General features: G+C 42.4%; 1 protein-coding gene and 3 non-coding genes across 5 annotated transcripts; 1 reads left to right on the plus strand and 3 right to left on the minus strand.

The window, feature by feature from the left end:
• Nucleotides 1-1738: 1738 nt before the first annotated feature.
• On the minus strand, nt 1739-11493 carry HMGN4 (high mobility group nucleosomal binding domain 4). 2 transcript variants are annotated; one of them, XR_010835128.1, is made up of 3 exons: nt 11401-11493; nt 10579-10870; nt 1739-3734 (listed from the first exon to the last, which is right to left on the minus strand). XR_010835128.1 is itself a non-coding variant. In XM_067006553.1 (2 exons), exon 2 carries the CDS (start codon nt 3654-3656, stop codon nt 3384-3386), a length of 273 nt encoding a protein of 90 aa, XP_066862654.1. In that variant the 5' UTR covers nt 3657-3734; nt 10579-10668; the 3' UTR covers nt 1739-3383. The 2 variants fall into 2 exon arrangements, 1 of the variants encoding a protein (XP_066862654.1); XM_067006553.1 differs by lacking the exon at nt 11401-11493 and having other exon boundaries at nt 10579-10668.
• On the minus strand, nt 10983-11055 carry TRNAV-CAC (transfer RNA valine (anticodon CAC)). The gene has a single exon. It is a non-coding gene; the product is annotated as a tRNA-Val (tRNA).
• Nucleotides 11494-11679: 186 nt separating the features above from the next.
• TRNAR-ACG (transfer RNA arginine (anticodon ACG)) lies at nt 11680-11752 on the minus strand. The gene has a single exon. It is a non-coding gene; the product is annotated as a tRNA-Arg (tRNA).
• A 5069-nt stretch (nt 11753-16821) lies between these two features.
• TRNAT-AGU (transfer RNA threonine (anticodon AGU)) lies at nt 16822-16895 on the plus strand. Its single transcript has one exon. It is a non-coding gene; the product is annotated as a tRNA-Thr (tRNA).
• Nucleotides 16896-17631: the final 736 nt, after the last annotated feature.

Here is a 17631-nt window from a genome sequence, read left to right on the forward strand (position 1 = left end):
TTCATTGGAAATTACAACTGTTTAGCTTGTAGAATATTATTACTTACATTTGACTGTTTCCTAGTGGTATCTTGGGTAATTCCTTAATTTACTCAGAAACACCAAATATATTTTTGGATGGATTACCTTTGAGGTTATACCAATGATCTTTTTAACAATGAGGAACCTTCTAGGCCTTGGAGTTCTAGACATGGGTCTTAATCTGGATTTTACTCTCACTGTACGACCTCAGGGCAAATTATTTAATCTCTGTCTCAGTTTCACTAAATATAAAAATGGGAATAGTAATATGATTCAATTCATAGGGTCATGGAAATAAAATTATGCATGTATTATAAATCACTGAGCAGAACAGTGTTTGGCAAACAAATAAGCACTTAATGAGAAATACCTTATTTTAAAAAGCCCAATATAACTTATTTGGTTACACATTTAAACTTTTTTTGATTCCAGAATATTTTATAGAACACCTACTATGCACAATATTCTCTTAACATCTTTAAAAATGTTACTCTTACTAGAAGTCTTTTACACCCACTCCTTGCTTGACCAACTTCTTTTTTCATTTTGCTGCTTAGGTGTCAATTATGCCTCAGAAAGTGCTTCCTAATACCCTTTCATGCTCTGGCATCAGTCAGGGCCTCCTGCAGTATTATCACAACACCAAGCACACAGTGGTGACTTCCCTGAATTTGACTTTGAATTCTTGACAACAAGGAATGTTTATCTTTGATCCTGTTGTTGTTTGGCAAAGAGAAAGCACAGATAATATTTGTAATTTACCAATTAAAATGGGGTGGGAATAGTTGAGCAGAGGAAGGATGGTAATATAGCAGGACAAAGTAGAATTTCCAGCAATTCAGTTGTGACAGCCATCTAACTGGTCTTTCTCCTTCAACTTTTCCCCCCCTTACACCCTATTGCCATGCATCAGCCATACATACTCACACACACACACACACACACACACACACACACACACACACACTAACTTGGACTGTGTGGTTTCTCTATTCAAAACTCTAATGGCATCCCATCATTTTCAGAGAAAAGTGACAATGTGGTGAATCGTCCATTTTCTGGCCCCTGGCTATCTCTGCAATCATATCAACTATCACTCTTGCCCTCCCTCATGCCAATTCAGCCACTTCTGCCTCCTTGTTCTTCCTCAGTATGCCAAACACATTTTCACCTCATCTCTGCATTTGCTTTTCCCTCTGCTGGAATGTTTTCCCCTCAGTCACGTCTCTTATTCCTTTACTTCATTAAGAGCTTATTCTTTTACTTCACTAAGAGCTCTGCACAAATGTCATCTCATCAGAGAGGACTTCTCTAACCACCCTATCTAAATAGCACCCACTTATACTTGTTTATTTAAAGCACCCTGTCACATAAATTTGTGCATCTTCTACACCCTCCCCCACTAGAGTATAAGCTTGGTGAAAGCAGAGACTTTGTTTTGTTCACTGTTGTACCTCCAGCACTTAGACAATGCCTAGAACTAGAAAAAGGAAAAGAAGGTATAATGACTGTGAAGAAACAAAACAAAAAGAATATATGGTTATCTATGTAGAAAGCCCCAAAGAATATACAGACATAAGAATTAATGAGTTTAGCAAGGTTGTTGAATACAAAAATCAACTTTAGCTGAAAACAGAAAATGTAGCAACTAAAAACATACAATATAAAGTAGCATCCAAAAGGTAGAGTCCCTAAGAAATATTAACAAAAGAAAACGTTTATGGAGAAAATTATAAAACTTTATTGAAAGACATTTAGAAAGCCTAAATAAGTGGAGAATTATACCATGTTCATGGATTGGAAGACTCAATATTATAATTAATCTATAAATTCAATAAAAATCCAATAAAAATTCCACCTTTTGTTAGTTTGATTTGGAACTTGTCAGTCTAATTCTAGAAGTTGTATGGAAAAGCAGCTGGCTAAGAATATAGCCAAGATACTCCAACGAAGATTGGTGGTGATGTTAAAGGTGGAGGTGGTATTTGTCCTGAGATATCAAGACCTTTTTCTAAAGTTGTAGTACTCAGGATTGTATAGCATTGCCACAAGGTTAGACAAATTGACCAATGAGTCAGAATCGAAACCATCAACAGACCTCTCCCAGCTCCCCCCACCCAAAAGAAACTTGATTTATGAAAAGAGCCACTATTACAGATCAGTGGGGAAAGGATGAACTTTTCAGAAAAGTTGGGACAACCAAGTGGTTGGGACAACCACTTACCATATGGAAAAAATATTATATTGAATTACTATCTCATATTTTTGCAAAAATCAGTTCAGGGAAGACTAAAGACAAATGTGAAAAGCAAAACTATAAAACTTTTACAAGGCAGTAAAGGATATCTTTATGACTTGGAGTAGGAAATGATCCCTCCTCTCCCATGAAGCCAACTTGTATCCAGCTTTATAAGATACTTTTCAAAATTAGTTACTTTCAGGGCGTCCCTGGTGGCGCAGTGGTTGAGTGTCCGCCTGCCAATGCAGGGAATGCGGGTTCGTGCCCCGGTCCGGGAAGATCCCACATGCCGCAGAGCGGCTGGGCCTGTGAGCCATGGCCGCTGAGCCTGCGCGTCCGGAGCACAGGCTCCGCAACGGGAGAGGCCACGACAGTGAGAGGCCCGAGTACCGCAAAAAAAAAAAAAAAAAAAGTTCCAGCAGGACATGGGTGACAATCCATAACGTCTTATAACTTTCAAACTCCTTTCTCCAAAAAGTCAACAAGGTCTGTTGCTGCAATGAACAGGAAAAGTTTTTCAGAAAGGGTGAATATTTCGCATGAGGCATATAAGAGACCTTTTCACAGGTCACCTCTGAAATGGAGGAAAGGAACTAAAAACTCCAGGATTATTAATGAGATGATCCACAAAGTACAGGAATCCTGGCTCTTTTGAGCAACACCACCTTGATGTCATCACCAGAAATCCTGAGTATTGTTACCTGACGCAGCTGATTCTAGGGGTGCCAAGGCCGCATCATGACTCTTGGTTTCAGGAAGTCAAGGATGTGTTGATGGCATCAGGAAAGGAGAAGACATGAGGTTTTGCTTCCCCACACGGTAAGGCTTCTGAGCCATAGTGGCTGTCATATGTGAATGTCGGAGAATCTCTCCTGGGAACCAAGAATAATCTTCAAATACGAGGATAGAAAATTCTGTTTTCCCCCATTTCAATCCAGCTTCTGAAACATTCTACTAGTGGTTATTTTGCCCTTTCCACAAAAGATAACAACAAAGCGTCTTGTGTGCTAACAACATAACTTTAAAAAAAAATCTACGTCTTTACAAAATTTGATTTAAAAAAAAAATAGTATTTCAAACAGTAGAGTCACTTAGAAGTACAGAGCTATCAAAAAAGTATACTTCACTTGGCATCCCCAGTGCCTTCTGCTTTCTGTGACTGGGCTGTGGAGGCATCTCGGTTTTTTGCAGGGTTGTTCCCATCTTTGTTGCCTTCTGCTTTCCCCTTTCTCCCTTTGGCCAGCTTCTCTCCCTTCTTTGCAGGGGCCTTTTTTGCCCTGGGCTCTGGTTTTGGAGGGGCAGGTTTAGCAGACAACCGTGCCGATCTCCTCTGTGGCTCATCCTTCACCTTTGCTTTGTCACCTTTAGCGTCTCCTTTTGCCTTTCTCTTGGGCATGGTGGCAGTAGTGCCTGGCAGATGGCTTTACCAGCCCAAGCGGTTCTTCTGTCTTCCTCACTGCTCCTAGAAAGATTTCTTTAACAAGACACAAAAAGTGTAAACCGTAAAGGAAAAGACTGACAAATTTAACTACATTAAAATTCAAATTTGACTATATTAAAATTAGTAAATTTTATATAGCAAAAAGATGCATAAAAAGTAAGAAGATAAGTTACAAGCTGGGGAAAAGATATTCATAATACATATAACTGACAAAGGATTAGAGTCCAGAATATGTAAAGAATTCCTACAGATCTATGAGAAAAGGACAAAATGAAAATTTAAAAACAATGGGCAGAAGTGTTAATACATACTTCTTAGAAAAAGCATGAATGGTGAATTAAAAAAAAAAAAGGTCAACTTCATTAGTAATATGGGAATGAATAAAAAAAAATCACAGAATATAACATTTCACATCCATCAAATTGGTGAAAACTATATTGTCTGACAATATTAAGGGCTCAGCAGATATGGAACAATTAAAACACATACACTGCTAGGGTGTGTGTTTATACGTGTGTAAATTAGTGTGTGGCATTATTTAAAGCAATTTCACTTCTAGGTGTTTACCTGGAGGAATTCTTGGGGCTGTGCACAAGAGACCCCTACAAGAATGTTTCTAGCAACCCTGTAATTTCAAAAACCTGGAAACCATTCAGTGTCCTTCAATAGAATAGATAAATACATTTTGGTAATATCTATGCAAGGGAATACTATTCAGCAGCAGAAATGAATAGATTACAGCTATATGCAAAACCATGGACGAATCTCAAGAACATAATGTTGAGCAAAAAAACCCGAGTTACAAAATGGATCTACAGTATGGATCCATTTGTAAGTGTAAAACTAAATGACTTGTTTAGGCTACAAGTATGTAGTCAAAAAAGCAAGAGATAAATATAAAAATCAGGACAGTAGTCACCTCAGGGAGTTAAGAAAAGGATGGTGGTTGGAGAGGGCATGGGAGTTCTCTTCCTTAAACTGGAGGCGGGTGGGGAACAACACAGGGGTAATACACCATATTCTCTATATTTTACAGAGTAATTTTATGTGTCTGCTCAAGAATAAAAGCCACTTTAAGAAGGTGTGTAGCCCCGAGCACAGATTCAAGGCCACACAAATAAACCTGATTTATTTTGATTTTGGGCAATTAGGACCTGGGTCCATGGCTGGCATTCAAACACTGTGGGACTTTTTTAAAGCTCTGGGACAAAACTAGCCACTCACACCTTCTGCCCCACCCCTGAAAATGTTTCCTGGGGAATTCTGTAACCCTATGCCCTGCCCTACTCCACAATGTTTTATTTTAAGGAAAAAAAAATATTAACTTTTCTCTAAATTGCTCCAGAATTTTGTTTTGTGTTTTTGCTGGACCTCACCGTCTAGATAGAGTGGGCAAACACGGTCCTTGAGCAAACTTAGATTTTTTTTTTTTTAGCAAACTTAGATTTGATTTTTATGTTCTTCGGCTAACAAAGGCAACCAATGGTGTTAAAACATCAAATTATCACTTCATAATGATTATATGATAATTTCATTATCTATTATCTATATTTCTATTTTCTATCTACTTTCATTATCTATTCTTCCCCCATTTTTCCACTATGACTAGAATTTCTGGAAATTTTACAGTTTTCCTTCCTTCTCATGGAACAGAGGGAGACATGAGAGTTAGTATAAAGAAGAGGGAAGGAGCCAAAGTGGGAGTGCGCCTTGAATCAGTCATTATTTCCCTTGGTACCTTGTAAGGAACTTTGGGAACAGAGATTAAAAATTGAGAGGAGAAGCAGTTCTAATCTCATGGTGAACAGCAGCTCACTGAAAAGCTAATAAGAAATTAGCTGGGCCCTTCTCTTCCCTTACTGTGCTCTTGCCTTGCCTCTACATATTCTAAATTACTGGTGGGTCCAAAAGTCCCGGTTGCCACAGAGACACCTTGAAATTCTACTGACCCAGCCAGACCCAACCTGCTCGCTCCCAAGGACATCTTTCCCTGGACATTACATGAATTTATGCCTAGTTTACTCTCTCCCAAATGCACCACTAAAGAAATGTTTGTACAATTCTTAAAGAACACAAGTGTTGTTTTTGTTGTTGTTGTTTTATCCAAAATCGAACACAATGAAGAAAAACATGTGCAAAGAAAATAATTGAGGATGCCAGAGATCACAAAGCTCAACTCTGGGTATGGTAATGGTATGCCCAGAAAGGAACAGGGAGGAAAAGACAGCTGTTGTTACCATGAAGAAAGCAATATTGAGAGATGTTTTACGGCATGAAAATCATTTGGTCTAATATTTGGGTGACCTGTTTTGTGCCTGTTGCCCTAGTATATTATTAATAATGCTCCCTTTTACTCTCAAAAGTGTGCCAACTTGGACAATAAATAAGGTCACCCTAAATAATCTGCATATATTCTTAGAGGTCTTTTTGTTACCAGAGAATGAGAGAGGAAACCAAAGGGAGAGCTTCTGTTCTACAACACAACTCCCTAAACAATGGACACTCCATACCATTCTCCTTCCATCTCACTCCAAAATTGTGTTTCTTAGCCCAGGTCCTGTCCTGGGAATGCTCACAGTCTGTTTCCTAGGCTCGGTCTTCATGTTGGATCCCTTGCAGTCCATCCCAAGCAGGGGAACCACAATCGGCACATGTCAAAGGCCCCAACACAGCAGGTGACAATAAAGATAAATTCAAGGAAAAGAGGCCACTAGCTGGATTCTGGATCTGAGTATATGAATATGGATTAGTTCCTTGAAACTCACATTTAGGAAGCTTATCAGGAGAACAGGTGGCTGACCTTACAAATACAGGAGACAGATGCACAACTAATGAAAAAGGGCTGGTGGGATAAAAGGTTATTTCATTTTCATGAAGGCCAAGGAGGTCGAGGAGGGAGAGGCTCTCACCATATAGTGGTGTTAATTTAAAAGAAATTATTTGAGATGGAGTTCAGGGAAGTTTTTTAGGGCAATGAAATTATTCTCTATGCTACTGACTGTAATGGGGATACATGACATTATGCACTGGACAAAACTCATAGAACTGTATACAAAGCATGGAACCCTAATGTAAATAATAATAATTCGTTAACAATAATAATTCATTAATAATAATGTATAAATATTGGCTCATCTATTGTAACAAAAGTACCACACCAATGCAAATAGTTAATGGAGAAACTGAGGTAGAGGGAGAAGAAATATATGAGAACTCTGTACTTTCTGCTCAATTTTTCTGTAAACCTGAAACTGTTCTAAAAAAATAAAGTCTACTAACTAAAAACAAACAAATACATTTTAAGAATTAAAAAAATAAAAAAATACTTTGTTAGGTAATAAAATATATAAGTCATAGGATTACAAATATTCCATCATGCATGTGAATGAAAAGAAAAATTATTAACTGGCAGGTAAATTTTTTTTTTAAGACTTTTTTTTACTTTAAAAATTTTATAGTTTTTTAAATTGAAATATAGTTGATGTGCAATATTATTTTAGTTTCAGGAGTGGTAAATAAATCTTTTAAGTAATATAACTTTTGGGAATACAGAGATTTATCAATGAGGCAAGAAATTATCAAGACAGATACTGAGGTTATTTTCCCAAGACATGGCAACAATTTAAAAAGTTTTAGGAATATAACAATTCCCTTTTGTTAAAATAACACTTTCCAGGGCAAAAATATATTAAAAGACAACAGAACAAGTTAGTGAAATTTTTGAATAACATGTTTTCATATTGTAAAGAACTGGACTGAAATTTTTATGAAAGTCTCAGTTTAACTCTTCATTTAATGAACTTGCTGGTTTTAGGATGTGGAAATGTATCCCTGTTAACAGCCTCAAGGGGGGAGGGAACATCCATTTCTTAAAGTCCTTTTCTTACCTGTGAAGACTTGAATTTTTTTAATTTTAGAAAAAGACCTATGAAATATAAATATACTGACAGAAATAGCTTAAAAAAAGACTAATAGAGAAATAAAAAGCAAATGATGTATTTCTTCTGCAATAAAAATATGCAAATGATTAGCAAGATGAGGAGATGCAGGTATGCTAAAATCTTCTGCAAAGTTAACTTCTGGGAATTCCCCAAACTGTTTCAATAATATACAAAACACATCAATCTCTGTCTCCAGAAATGGGCTGAATTTGTGTCCGTACCCCCCCCCACTCCCCTGCCAAATTCATAAGTTGAAGTCCTAAACCTCAGTACTTCAGACTGTGACTGTACTGGGAGATGGGGCCTTTAAAGAGGTGATTAAGGTAAAATGAAGTCTTATGGGTAGGTCTTAATCCAATATGACTAATGTCATACTGGAGATTAGGACACAGACAACACAAACAGAGAGAGGACCATGTAAGGATACAGCAAGAAAACCAAACCTGCCACCACCTTGATCTTGGACTTCCAGCCTCCAGGACTGTGAGAAAATAAATTTCTGTTATTTAAGATATTCAGTCTGTGACGTTTTGTTATGGCAGTCCTAGCAAACTAATACAGAAGGAAAGAGTATAAAGATCTCAATGACCTATATGACACATCTCGGATTAGATTAATTTTGATGTTTTGCCCAGCTCTCAGAATCTTTTTTCCATGTTTTTTTTTCTCTTTCATCATGAGTCTCTCTCCAGTATCCAAGGACCAAATCTCACCTCATCCAATACACACTCCCAACGCCATCCCCAGCAGAGGCACATTTTAGCAATGTCCTTTCGCTCCCTTGACTGTTACTGAACTAGGTTCCAAGGAGTTTGTTCTAACTAGGGTTCTAGTCTCAATCCCATCCCAAAGCCAGAAGGCCACCCTCTTCTCTCTGCCTCTTATTTATGGCAGATAGTACCTTGGGGTTGGAGAGAAGACTTGGAAGAAGATTACAACACCAAGCTTAGGAAGGAGAAAATAGAGGATATAGTAAAAAAACAAACACATAAAAGACACTATTCAAGGGCTTCCCTGGTGGCGCAGTGGTCGAGAGTCCGCCTTCCGATGCAGGGGACATGGGGTCGTGCCCCACTCCGGGAAGATCCCACATGCCGCCGAGCGGCTCGGCCCGTGAGCCATGGCCGCTGAGCCTGCTCGTCCGGAGCCTGTGCTCCGCAGCGGGAGAGGCCACAGCAGTGAGAGGCCCGCGTACCGCAAAAAAAAAAAAAAAAAAAAAAAACCCTATTCAAGGTGCATCGCTATACAGGAGCAAGAGGTCACACAGTGTCAGTCACTCCCCAGGGCCTATTTGTTCTCCACCTTTCAAAGGAAATAACAGACAAGGTGAGCAGCTGGAGCTTCCATTTGAGGTTAAATGAGGGAGACTGGGGGAGGGAGGGAGGGATAGTGGGAGAAGATGAGAAAGGGCAGAGTGTCTCTAAAATGGTAGGGCTGCTGCTTCATCTTGCCAGAACACACGTGGTTTAAAGAGGAGAGAGCCATAAGCTTCAAACAAACTGTCACCCATCTGCAACAGGTTGGCTTGGGGCACACTCAGCTTCCCAACTAAAGTATTCCTGCCCCTTGGCATCACAGACAGATGCAGAGGACAAATCCCTATCACCTCCTGGGCCCCTGAGACCTTTGCTCCTCGCAGGGCACATTAACTCACCTGTATTTCTGAGCGGTGTAGAGGAAATTTTATTATTAAAAAATTTTTTTAACATCTTTATTGGAGTTTAATTGCTTTACAATGGTGTGTTAGTTTCTGCTGTATAACAAAGTGAATCAGCTATACATATACATATATCTCCATATCTCCTCCCTCTTGTGTCTCCCTATAGAGGGAATTTTATATGAAAATGTCTTAGACAAATTTGCATTGAGCACCTGCCAAACTTATTGTCTTGCTAACAAGGGAAACTACAAGATGATAAAAGCATGGGTCTTTCAGAGAAGGTATGAAAATGGAGGAATAATAGGGCTGGGGAAGGGATGCCTATACAAGTTGCCTGTAAAAAAAAAAAGGAAGAAAGGGAGGGAGGGAGGGAGGAAGGGAGGAAGGGAGGAAGAGAAAACAGTTTATTAGGTAAGGATTGCCCTTTCTTGTCTTATGCCATAAAAACATCACATTCCTGTCAGTCATTTGAGGGAATCTGGAGCAATGCGATCTGAGAGACTAGGCTTGGCTAACTCTTAGAAATAGTAATAGTAATAATAATAATAATAATACATCTAAGAAGAAGATCCTGAGAATATACCTGAGGCTGTTTGGTGTTATATCAAGAGTTCTTTCCCAGAAAAGCATTTGATAGATCCAATTAACATGGAAGCAGGCCATGTCAGAAACAGAGGTAACAGGCCTGACACCAGGGCACAAGTCCTGATTTTACACAAGTGCTGCCAGTGACCTTTCTCAAGCTTCAAGGCAATACGCAAAAGCCACAGTTGCCCCATTTCTTAACTTTGGGATCTTTTTTTTTCTTTTTGACAGGAAGAGCAGAAGGCCAAAGCGGAGTAAGACTCAGCCCTTCGGTGTCCCCTCCGGAGGGGGCACCTCGTAAGCTAGGGAGGGGAGGCGAGAAAGAGCCCAGGCCAAGGCAGACCAGCCCACCTGCCACGACCTCTTCCAGGCCACGGCCCTGCTGGCCTAAAGCTTTCAAATCCCCTCCTCGCCTCCCTTTTTTCTACCCTAGAGTCTCTGTGGGGACTTATCCCAGAAGGGCCTGCGATCTTCACCTCCCGGCTTCCGCTTTTCCCAGAAATTCACACTCGAAGCCCAGGAGAGCCACTGCAGCTGTTCTGGAGAGTGGAAAGCAAGGTGGAAAGGTCGGGGGCCCGAGGTCACCTAATCACGACGAGGGCTAGATTGCAGGAGGGTCCCAAATCTATGGAGGGCGGCGGGACTACCCCCATTTTCCGGAGACGCACGCTAAGACCCCCAAGGTACTCACCCGAGTCTCGCGGCCGTGTGAGGGGCGCGAGGCTGCCAGCTGCGGGCCTGCCGCGCAGGTGCTCTCGGCGGGGGCAGGGCCTGCGCGGACAGTGGGCCAGCGAAGAGACGCCCGGAGCCGGGCGCTGCTGGGAACAGGAAGGCAAGGCGAGGATGCGCTTCCGGGGCTGCGGGCGTCGGGCCGCCTTGCAGAGCCGGGGACAGCCCGGTTCTCCCCCTCGCGACGCGTGTGTCCGCCTCTGGGGCCGCGGGCTCCGGACCCACCTTGAGCAGCGTCGTTTCAGCACCACAGCCTGGGACAAGAGAGACAAGAAAGGGAGGCGTGAAGAGTTTTTTAAATAAATGGATTTTTAAAGGAGATCCACACAGGTGGTGGGGGAGGAGAAAAAACAAGAAAACCAACATTGTTTCCGCCCGGTTTCGAACCGGGGACCTTTCGCGTGTGAGGCGAACGTGATAACCACTACACTACGGAAACTGGACGAAGGCAGCTTTCCCTTGCTGACAGTTCTCCCTGCAGAACACGCCCCTCCCTCCCTCCCTCCCACTTCCTCACTTCCTCACTTCCTCCCACCCGCCCCGCCCCGCCGCTTCTTCCCAGCAAATGTGCGTCGTTAATATGCGCGTGCGTCTTGTACCACTCTCCCAAACCAGAGAGGCCCATTAGATGCGCAGACCAAGCCCCTGCAGCGTACAGATCTGAAGCGAAATTCTTAATAATTCTGGAAATGACCGGATTGAGGAGAACAAAAGAGACTTCAATTCCTTCACTATTACTTCTCAATCTGAACTTCTGGATCTTAATGTCTTCCGCATTGCTTACCAGGTTACCTCAAATCCATCCTCCAGCAGGAATGGACTGGTGGGGCTGGGCGTGACACGGGGCCCACGCACATTTCTCCGTCTGGCTGTGGCTAGCGCCACCGCATGGCCGGACGCGAAATTTGCTCTGCAAAGGAATGATGACCCTGGCTGTGGTCAAAAGCGGGGCCTTCTCGGTCCTGAGACTTCTAGGCAAACCTCAACTTGTAATGGATTTTCTAATTCCTTTGGGTTCCTCAGTGGTCGGCAGAGAAAGGGAGTAAAAGGGTAATGCGTACTCCGAGCCAGCCAGGAGTCGAACCTGGAATCTTCTGATCCGTAGTCAGACGCGTTATCCATTGCGCCACTGGCCCTGCACCTGGGTGACTAGCAGGCGGGCATGCCTTCATCAGAAACCAGGCGGCGGCAACCGGTCCACCTTGTGGGGTCTGCGCCTGGCCCTGAAAGCCCCGTCCTCCTGGCTAGCTCAGACAGCAGCGCGTGGACTCCCCAGGCAGCAAGTTCGCCTGCACGCGCCCTAGCGTCTGTGCTGCTTTCTCAGTCTGTCTGTACAGAGCCTGGCATCCTCTGCCCCAGTATCATCTCTTCGTTCATGCATTCATTCATTCAACCAATATGGCACCGGAAATACAACTGTGAAGAAAACAGAGGTGATCCTTGCTCTCAAAAAGATTGCATGGACGTAGCGAAGACGATAATAAAGCACTAAATAAATAAAATAATGGTGATACGCACTTAGAGGGAAAAAGACAAACGGGAAAGAGAATGGAAAAGCCCAGCAGGAAAGGTGATGAACAATAAATATGGGTATCAGGGAAAAGAGCGACCTGGAACTGGGGACATCTCCAGGGCAAAGGCATGGAGGTGGGAGCGTGCATGGGATGTTCCAGCAATGTCGAGGAGGCCAGTGCTGAGCGGAAAGGGCTAGGAGACCTCTGGGAGATGACCTCTGGCCTTGTACACCCTTGTATGGGCTTTGGCTGTTACTGTGTAGGAACTTGGAAGCCGTTGTAGGGTGACAATACATCTGACATTCTTTCTTGTCTCTCTTTGGGTCGTTGAAAACATTTTATTTCCAATATTTACTTAAGTAAGACTCTATGCTAAGCACCCTCACCGCATGCTGCTCCTACCTCAGGACATACATTTCAGAATTTGACACCTTTAAAAGGAGCATTTGTTTGCTTTCTCAGGAAGCGTCTCTTATGTGTGCCTTTCAGCCTGTCTATATTTCTGAGAAGGAATCATTATCTCCATGCCTGGTGAGCATCGTAAATAAGTTGAGGGCTGGGGACACACAGTTTTGAGAGCATTAGCCCTCTGTGGCCCCCTTTGCCTGGCAAAGCAATAAAGCTATTCATTTCTACTTCACTCCCCCCAAAAAAAAACTAAGTTGAGGGCTACTAAACACAGTAAAACTGCCTGACATTGAGAATGTACACATTGTTCAGAAAATCTTTGTTTTCAGTTCACAAGTTTGCAACAGCACTTAAGAAAAATGTACATGTTCCTGTTTCTGCATAAACATTACGGTAGATCTAGTTAGGAATTTCTCCCTAGATAGTAAATAGGGGTCTTCTGACCAGATTTGGTATTATGTACCCCTAGGAACTTTGGTGGTTATGGACTCCATCACAGAATAATACTTTTAAATATAAATTTAAAAGATAAATATATAAGATTTCAAAGGGAAAACAATTATATTGAAATATGTTATCAAACTATTAAAAATTTATAATATGGGGCTTCCCTGGTGGCGCAGTGGTTGAGATTCCGCCTGCCGATGCAGGGGACACGGCTTCGTGCCCCGGTCCAGGAGGATCCCATATGCCGCGGAGCGGCTAGGCCCGTGAGCCATGGCCGCTGGGCCTGTGCGTCCGGAGCCTGTGCTCCGCAACCAGAGAGGCCACAACAGTGAGAGGCCCACGTACCGCAAAAAAAAAAAAAAAAAAAAATTTATATTATAATATTTATGCTCCTTTATTAATGCACCAAATGATAATATCCAGGAGTTCTAATAAATACTATAATTTCAAAGCAGTAATGAGCATAAATGATATTTTAAGAAATTTGCAACAACTGTAATTTTCTGTGAAAATATTTGTGATTGTCAATAGTGATAAAGTGAAAAGGACTGAAATATACTGTGCTTTGTTTCCTACATTCATAATGGAAGAAAATACAAAATTTCAGTAAGAAGTTAGTCAAAATAAAAATTTATTTTCCCATCCAAGCTTACAGACTATCCCCTCCCCATCAGAAGAAAAAGAGATTTCTGTACTAAAGAGGAGTTTGGAAACATGAACAATTGTGCCTGAATTTTCAGAAATGAAGCTGTGATTAGGCCACCCAAGCTGGCTGTTCTCTGCTCTCTGTACATCCCCTGCTCTACTAGTGCCTGCTTCACCTACACCCTACTTATGTGACTGACCTTCCCTCTTATTGTAGAGCCAAATCAGTAAATGCCTACATACTCACCCGGGGCCCCAGCTACTGATTGTTCTAATCTTTAGATCAGAAAGTCTCCACCAAGATAGCTTATCAAATGGGTGGTGAGGGGTATGCTCCTCAGCTGGTTTCCCTGGTAACCGATGAGCCAACCCGATGTCAATTCCCCGTATAAGTGGTAACCTCCCTCTTCCCCTGGGAGTGAAGGCTACTGCCAAGTACCGAACACACGGTGGGGTGTCACTGCAGGACCTGGCTTCAGATGTGTAAGATCCCCCATCCATTAAACCACTGATGTCTCTGTAGCTGACTCTGAGCTCTTTCTTCCGTCTTGAGGTGGGGCAAGTACAAGGCTTGCAGGCCTGTGGGGTGCAGCCCAACAGAAGCAAACTGACGTACCTCTTGACTCTATTTTATCCTCATCACACACCCAGGATGGGAAGGCCAGATTCCAGGGCATCCCTGGAAGTCACAGGTCCCATCTTGCACCTCTAAAGTTGGTTTCAACCCAGCTAGCTGGAGGCCATGTTCACATCTGCTCTCTTGTCTGCAAAGACCTCCCTTTGTTTTGCGGTACGGGGACCTCTTACTGCTGTGGCCTCTCCCATTGTGGAGCATAGGCTTCGGACGCGCAGGCTCAGCGGCCATGGCTCACGGGCCTAGCCGCTCCGCGGCACGTGGGATCCTCCCGGACCGGGGCACAAACCCGTGTCCCCTGCATCGGCAGGCAGACCAGGCGGACCCCTAACCACTGCGCAACCAGGGAAGCCCTGAAGGGTTTTGTTTCTGTTTTTGTTTTTGTTTTGCCTTGAAGGTTTTAAAAGCTTTTTTGGGCTGCCTCAGATTTCTCTGCTCATGCTCTGACATGAGCAGAGGCATGCTTTCATTTTGTTTTTATTTTATTTATTTTTTTTTTTCATTTTGTTTTTAGATATCTTTCTACTGGGACTTCTTTTCTGAGAGTTCCAGTTTCCAGCTTCCAGTCTGTTCTTCAGTAGTTGTTCCAGTCAAGAAAGAGAAACAGAGTCCAGAAAAAACAGAACCTGTAGGAAAATATACATGCATTTCTAGGAGTTGGCTTATGTGATTGTGGGGACTGGGAAGTCTGAAATCTGAAGTGCAGGCTGGCAGTGTAGAAAAATCTCAGGCAGGAGCTGATGCTACAGTCTTGAGACAGAATTTCTTCTTCCTTAGGAAAACCTCCATTTTGCTCTTAAAGTGTTTAACTTGTTGGATAAGGCCCACCCACATTACTGAAAATAATCTCTTTTACTTATAGTCAACTAATTGTAGAAGTTAACCACATGTACAAAACTACCTTCACAGCAACATCTAGATTAATGTTTAATTGAATAACTGGGCTCTATAGACTAGCCAAGTTGACATGTAAAACCAGCCATCACTGCAGTGGACTCTCCTCCTCCTCTGGGTCACAGTGCACTATTCTTCCAGTTTCTCTCCCAAGCATTTGGAAAATAGTAGCACTGCCAGCCATTTCCACTGTCAGCAGTCTATGACACCACGATCTGCACCTTCTCCAATTTCAGTTGTGTGGAACAGAGCCATTGTGAAGGGGCCTTTCCATGGTCTTTGCAGGTCACACCCAGATTTCTGGAAGTGATTGCTCTGAGTCTTAATTTTTCTCCCAAGACTTGTCTCTGGCTTATTAAAAACTCCTTTGACTTCCCAGAATTTCTGTGCAAATTTTGACAGCTGCCAGTCAAAGGAGAAACCCAGACCAAATATTGTTGGCTCTGTTGTCTTTCTGAATGTCTACCACAGTTTGGTCAAAGCCATGTTAGGTGTGACTCTGCTGTTTATGATTATCTTGGCTCCAAGCACATTAATAATACAATGGTTAATCTCATACTATTAAAGAAATCGGTGCTTATTTCATGGAGTGAATCAGACTGTGTGTTGAGTTCATAGACTTTCAATCGTTTTATGAAAAAGAAATCTAGCAGAGTCATGGGCTTTTTAACCTCTCCTCCAAATCATGTTTGTAGGCAGAGATTAGTGCCAATGACTGGTTTAGAGTGAGACAGAGAAATCCTTCAATATTGATACAGTTCAGAAATACTGAAATGTTAATTTCAACATTTTCAGAACGGCAACAGATTTCAAGCACGCAGCCAATCATAATTACAGGTGTCATTTGGGAAGTTACTTTCACAGCTATGGCAACAACTTGGAAACTCTTCCGAATTCCACTAAAGCCCTTTGCCTAAGGACGGATCTATTTCACAGAGAACAGAATGAATTTGGAACAGTTACAAATGCATAAGCCCCCATGAAAATGTAGAAATTTTTGTGAATGCTTTCCATTTGACAGCTTGTCAAGCAGATCCTTTGGACAAGTTTTCGGACAAGAAAGCGTCTCTCTTCCTCTAGCTGCAGAGGAGAGGAGACTGCTCCTTTATCTCTTTCCAAACTAGATTTTAATGATGAAGTCTTGAATTTTTTAAAGATGCAACTTAGTTAAGCAAGAAGCAGGCAGGTGGAACCCAATTTTACGGAAAGAAATGGGGTAAGGAAGAGCTTGAATTTTAATTAAAATCCGTGAAATAAAGAACACATAGCTTGCTTCCTGCAGGGACCAGTTCTTGGTGTTGGAAGTGTTCTGGTGTAAATGTGGCCGTTTTCCTCTCCTCCTGGGGCCCCAGGTCATAATTCACCCAAGGAAGCTGCAGCTGCTGAACTCTTGCCCTTCTGACAGTTCCTGGAAGACTTCTCTGGCGCCGCCTGAGGGTTCAGGCTCGCGCCAGAGTTTCCCTCACCCCACCCCCGCGCGGAGGGTCTGTTTTCTTATGGCTGCGCGGTCTCTTAGGTCTTTGGGGGCGAAGCAGAGGTTCATCTTTAGGGTCTGAGAGACCATCTGGGGGGCTCGTGAACCTCAATAACGAGGAAATAGATGCACAGAACAAAAGCTAAGTCATTCCTTTTCTATGTTGATTTGCAAGCTTGAGGGCGTGTTGGCTCCGTGGCTTAGCTGGTTAAAGCGCCTGTCTAGTAAACAGGAGATCCTGGGTTCGAATCCCAGCGGGGCCTGTCGTGGTTTTTCCTGCCCTCGGAAAGGGTATGGTGCATCAAAATCTTAAGGGTCAATTTTCCCTACGGAGTTTCATAGGACTGTATTATATGAATCTGAGGGTGGGGACAGTTTTATCGTTTACAAAAAAGGGAAAGAAGAGACAAAGATAAGTTTGTTTTTCTTTCAGAAGAATTTCTATCTTTCTTGACGTTCTTGCATTTTTATGTATTGTTTTTTCAGCAAGCAAAAAGGGAACCAGGGAAAGCAGAAGGCAAAGTCTCCAGATTTAAACTATAAAGCAACATCATAATTTCTGGTCATTCTATTATTTTTCCTGGGGAAATCCCAAATGGATGCACTTTCGTAATCTACAGGCAATATTTTTTTTAGCAAGATCAGCCTCTGGAATGACTGATAAATGCGTTGTTCAGAAGGTTGCAGCATCTCAGTTCATAGCAGCCACTAAAATCCAACTAACAATGCAAGTTGTAAATAACTATTTTAAAAGGTGGTCTTGTGGTCAGAGTTTTTTGGAAGGGAAAATCAAAGAGAAAAATATTTGTCCCTGTGATTTCAGAAAAGAAGCTGTGAGGGAGAAGAATCCTTTTGATTGCATATCCACGGAGTGGATAGCCCACTAGAACAGACAGACCTGAAGCTGTTAGCATGCAGACTGACTTGAAGAAGCAGTCCAGGAAGGGCTGAGGTGCCTTCTTCCAAACTCTCTGTAAGAGAGAGGAAGGAAACATGAGA

The sequence above is a fragment of the Kogia breviceps genome, chromosome 10 (genome assembly GCF_026419965.1).
Source record: "Kogia breviceps isolate mKogBre1 chromosome 10, mKogBre1 haplotype 1, whole genome shotgun sequence".
Taxonomy (NCBI): domain Eukaryota; kingdom Metazoa; phylum Chordata; class Mammalia; order Artiodactyla; family Physeteridae; genus Kogia; species Kogia breviceps.

What these genes read in the sequence shown, in the direction of transcription:
- HMGN4 (XM_067006553.1), bottom strand. Translation starts at nt 3,656, where the DNA reads ATGCCCAAGAGAAAGGCAAAAGGAGACGCTAAAGGTGACAAAGCAAAG.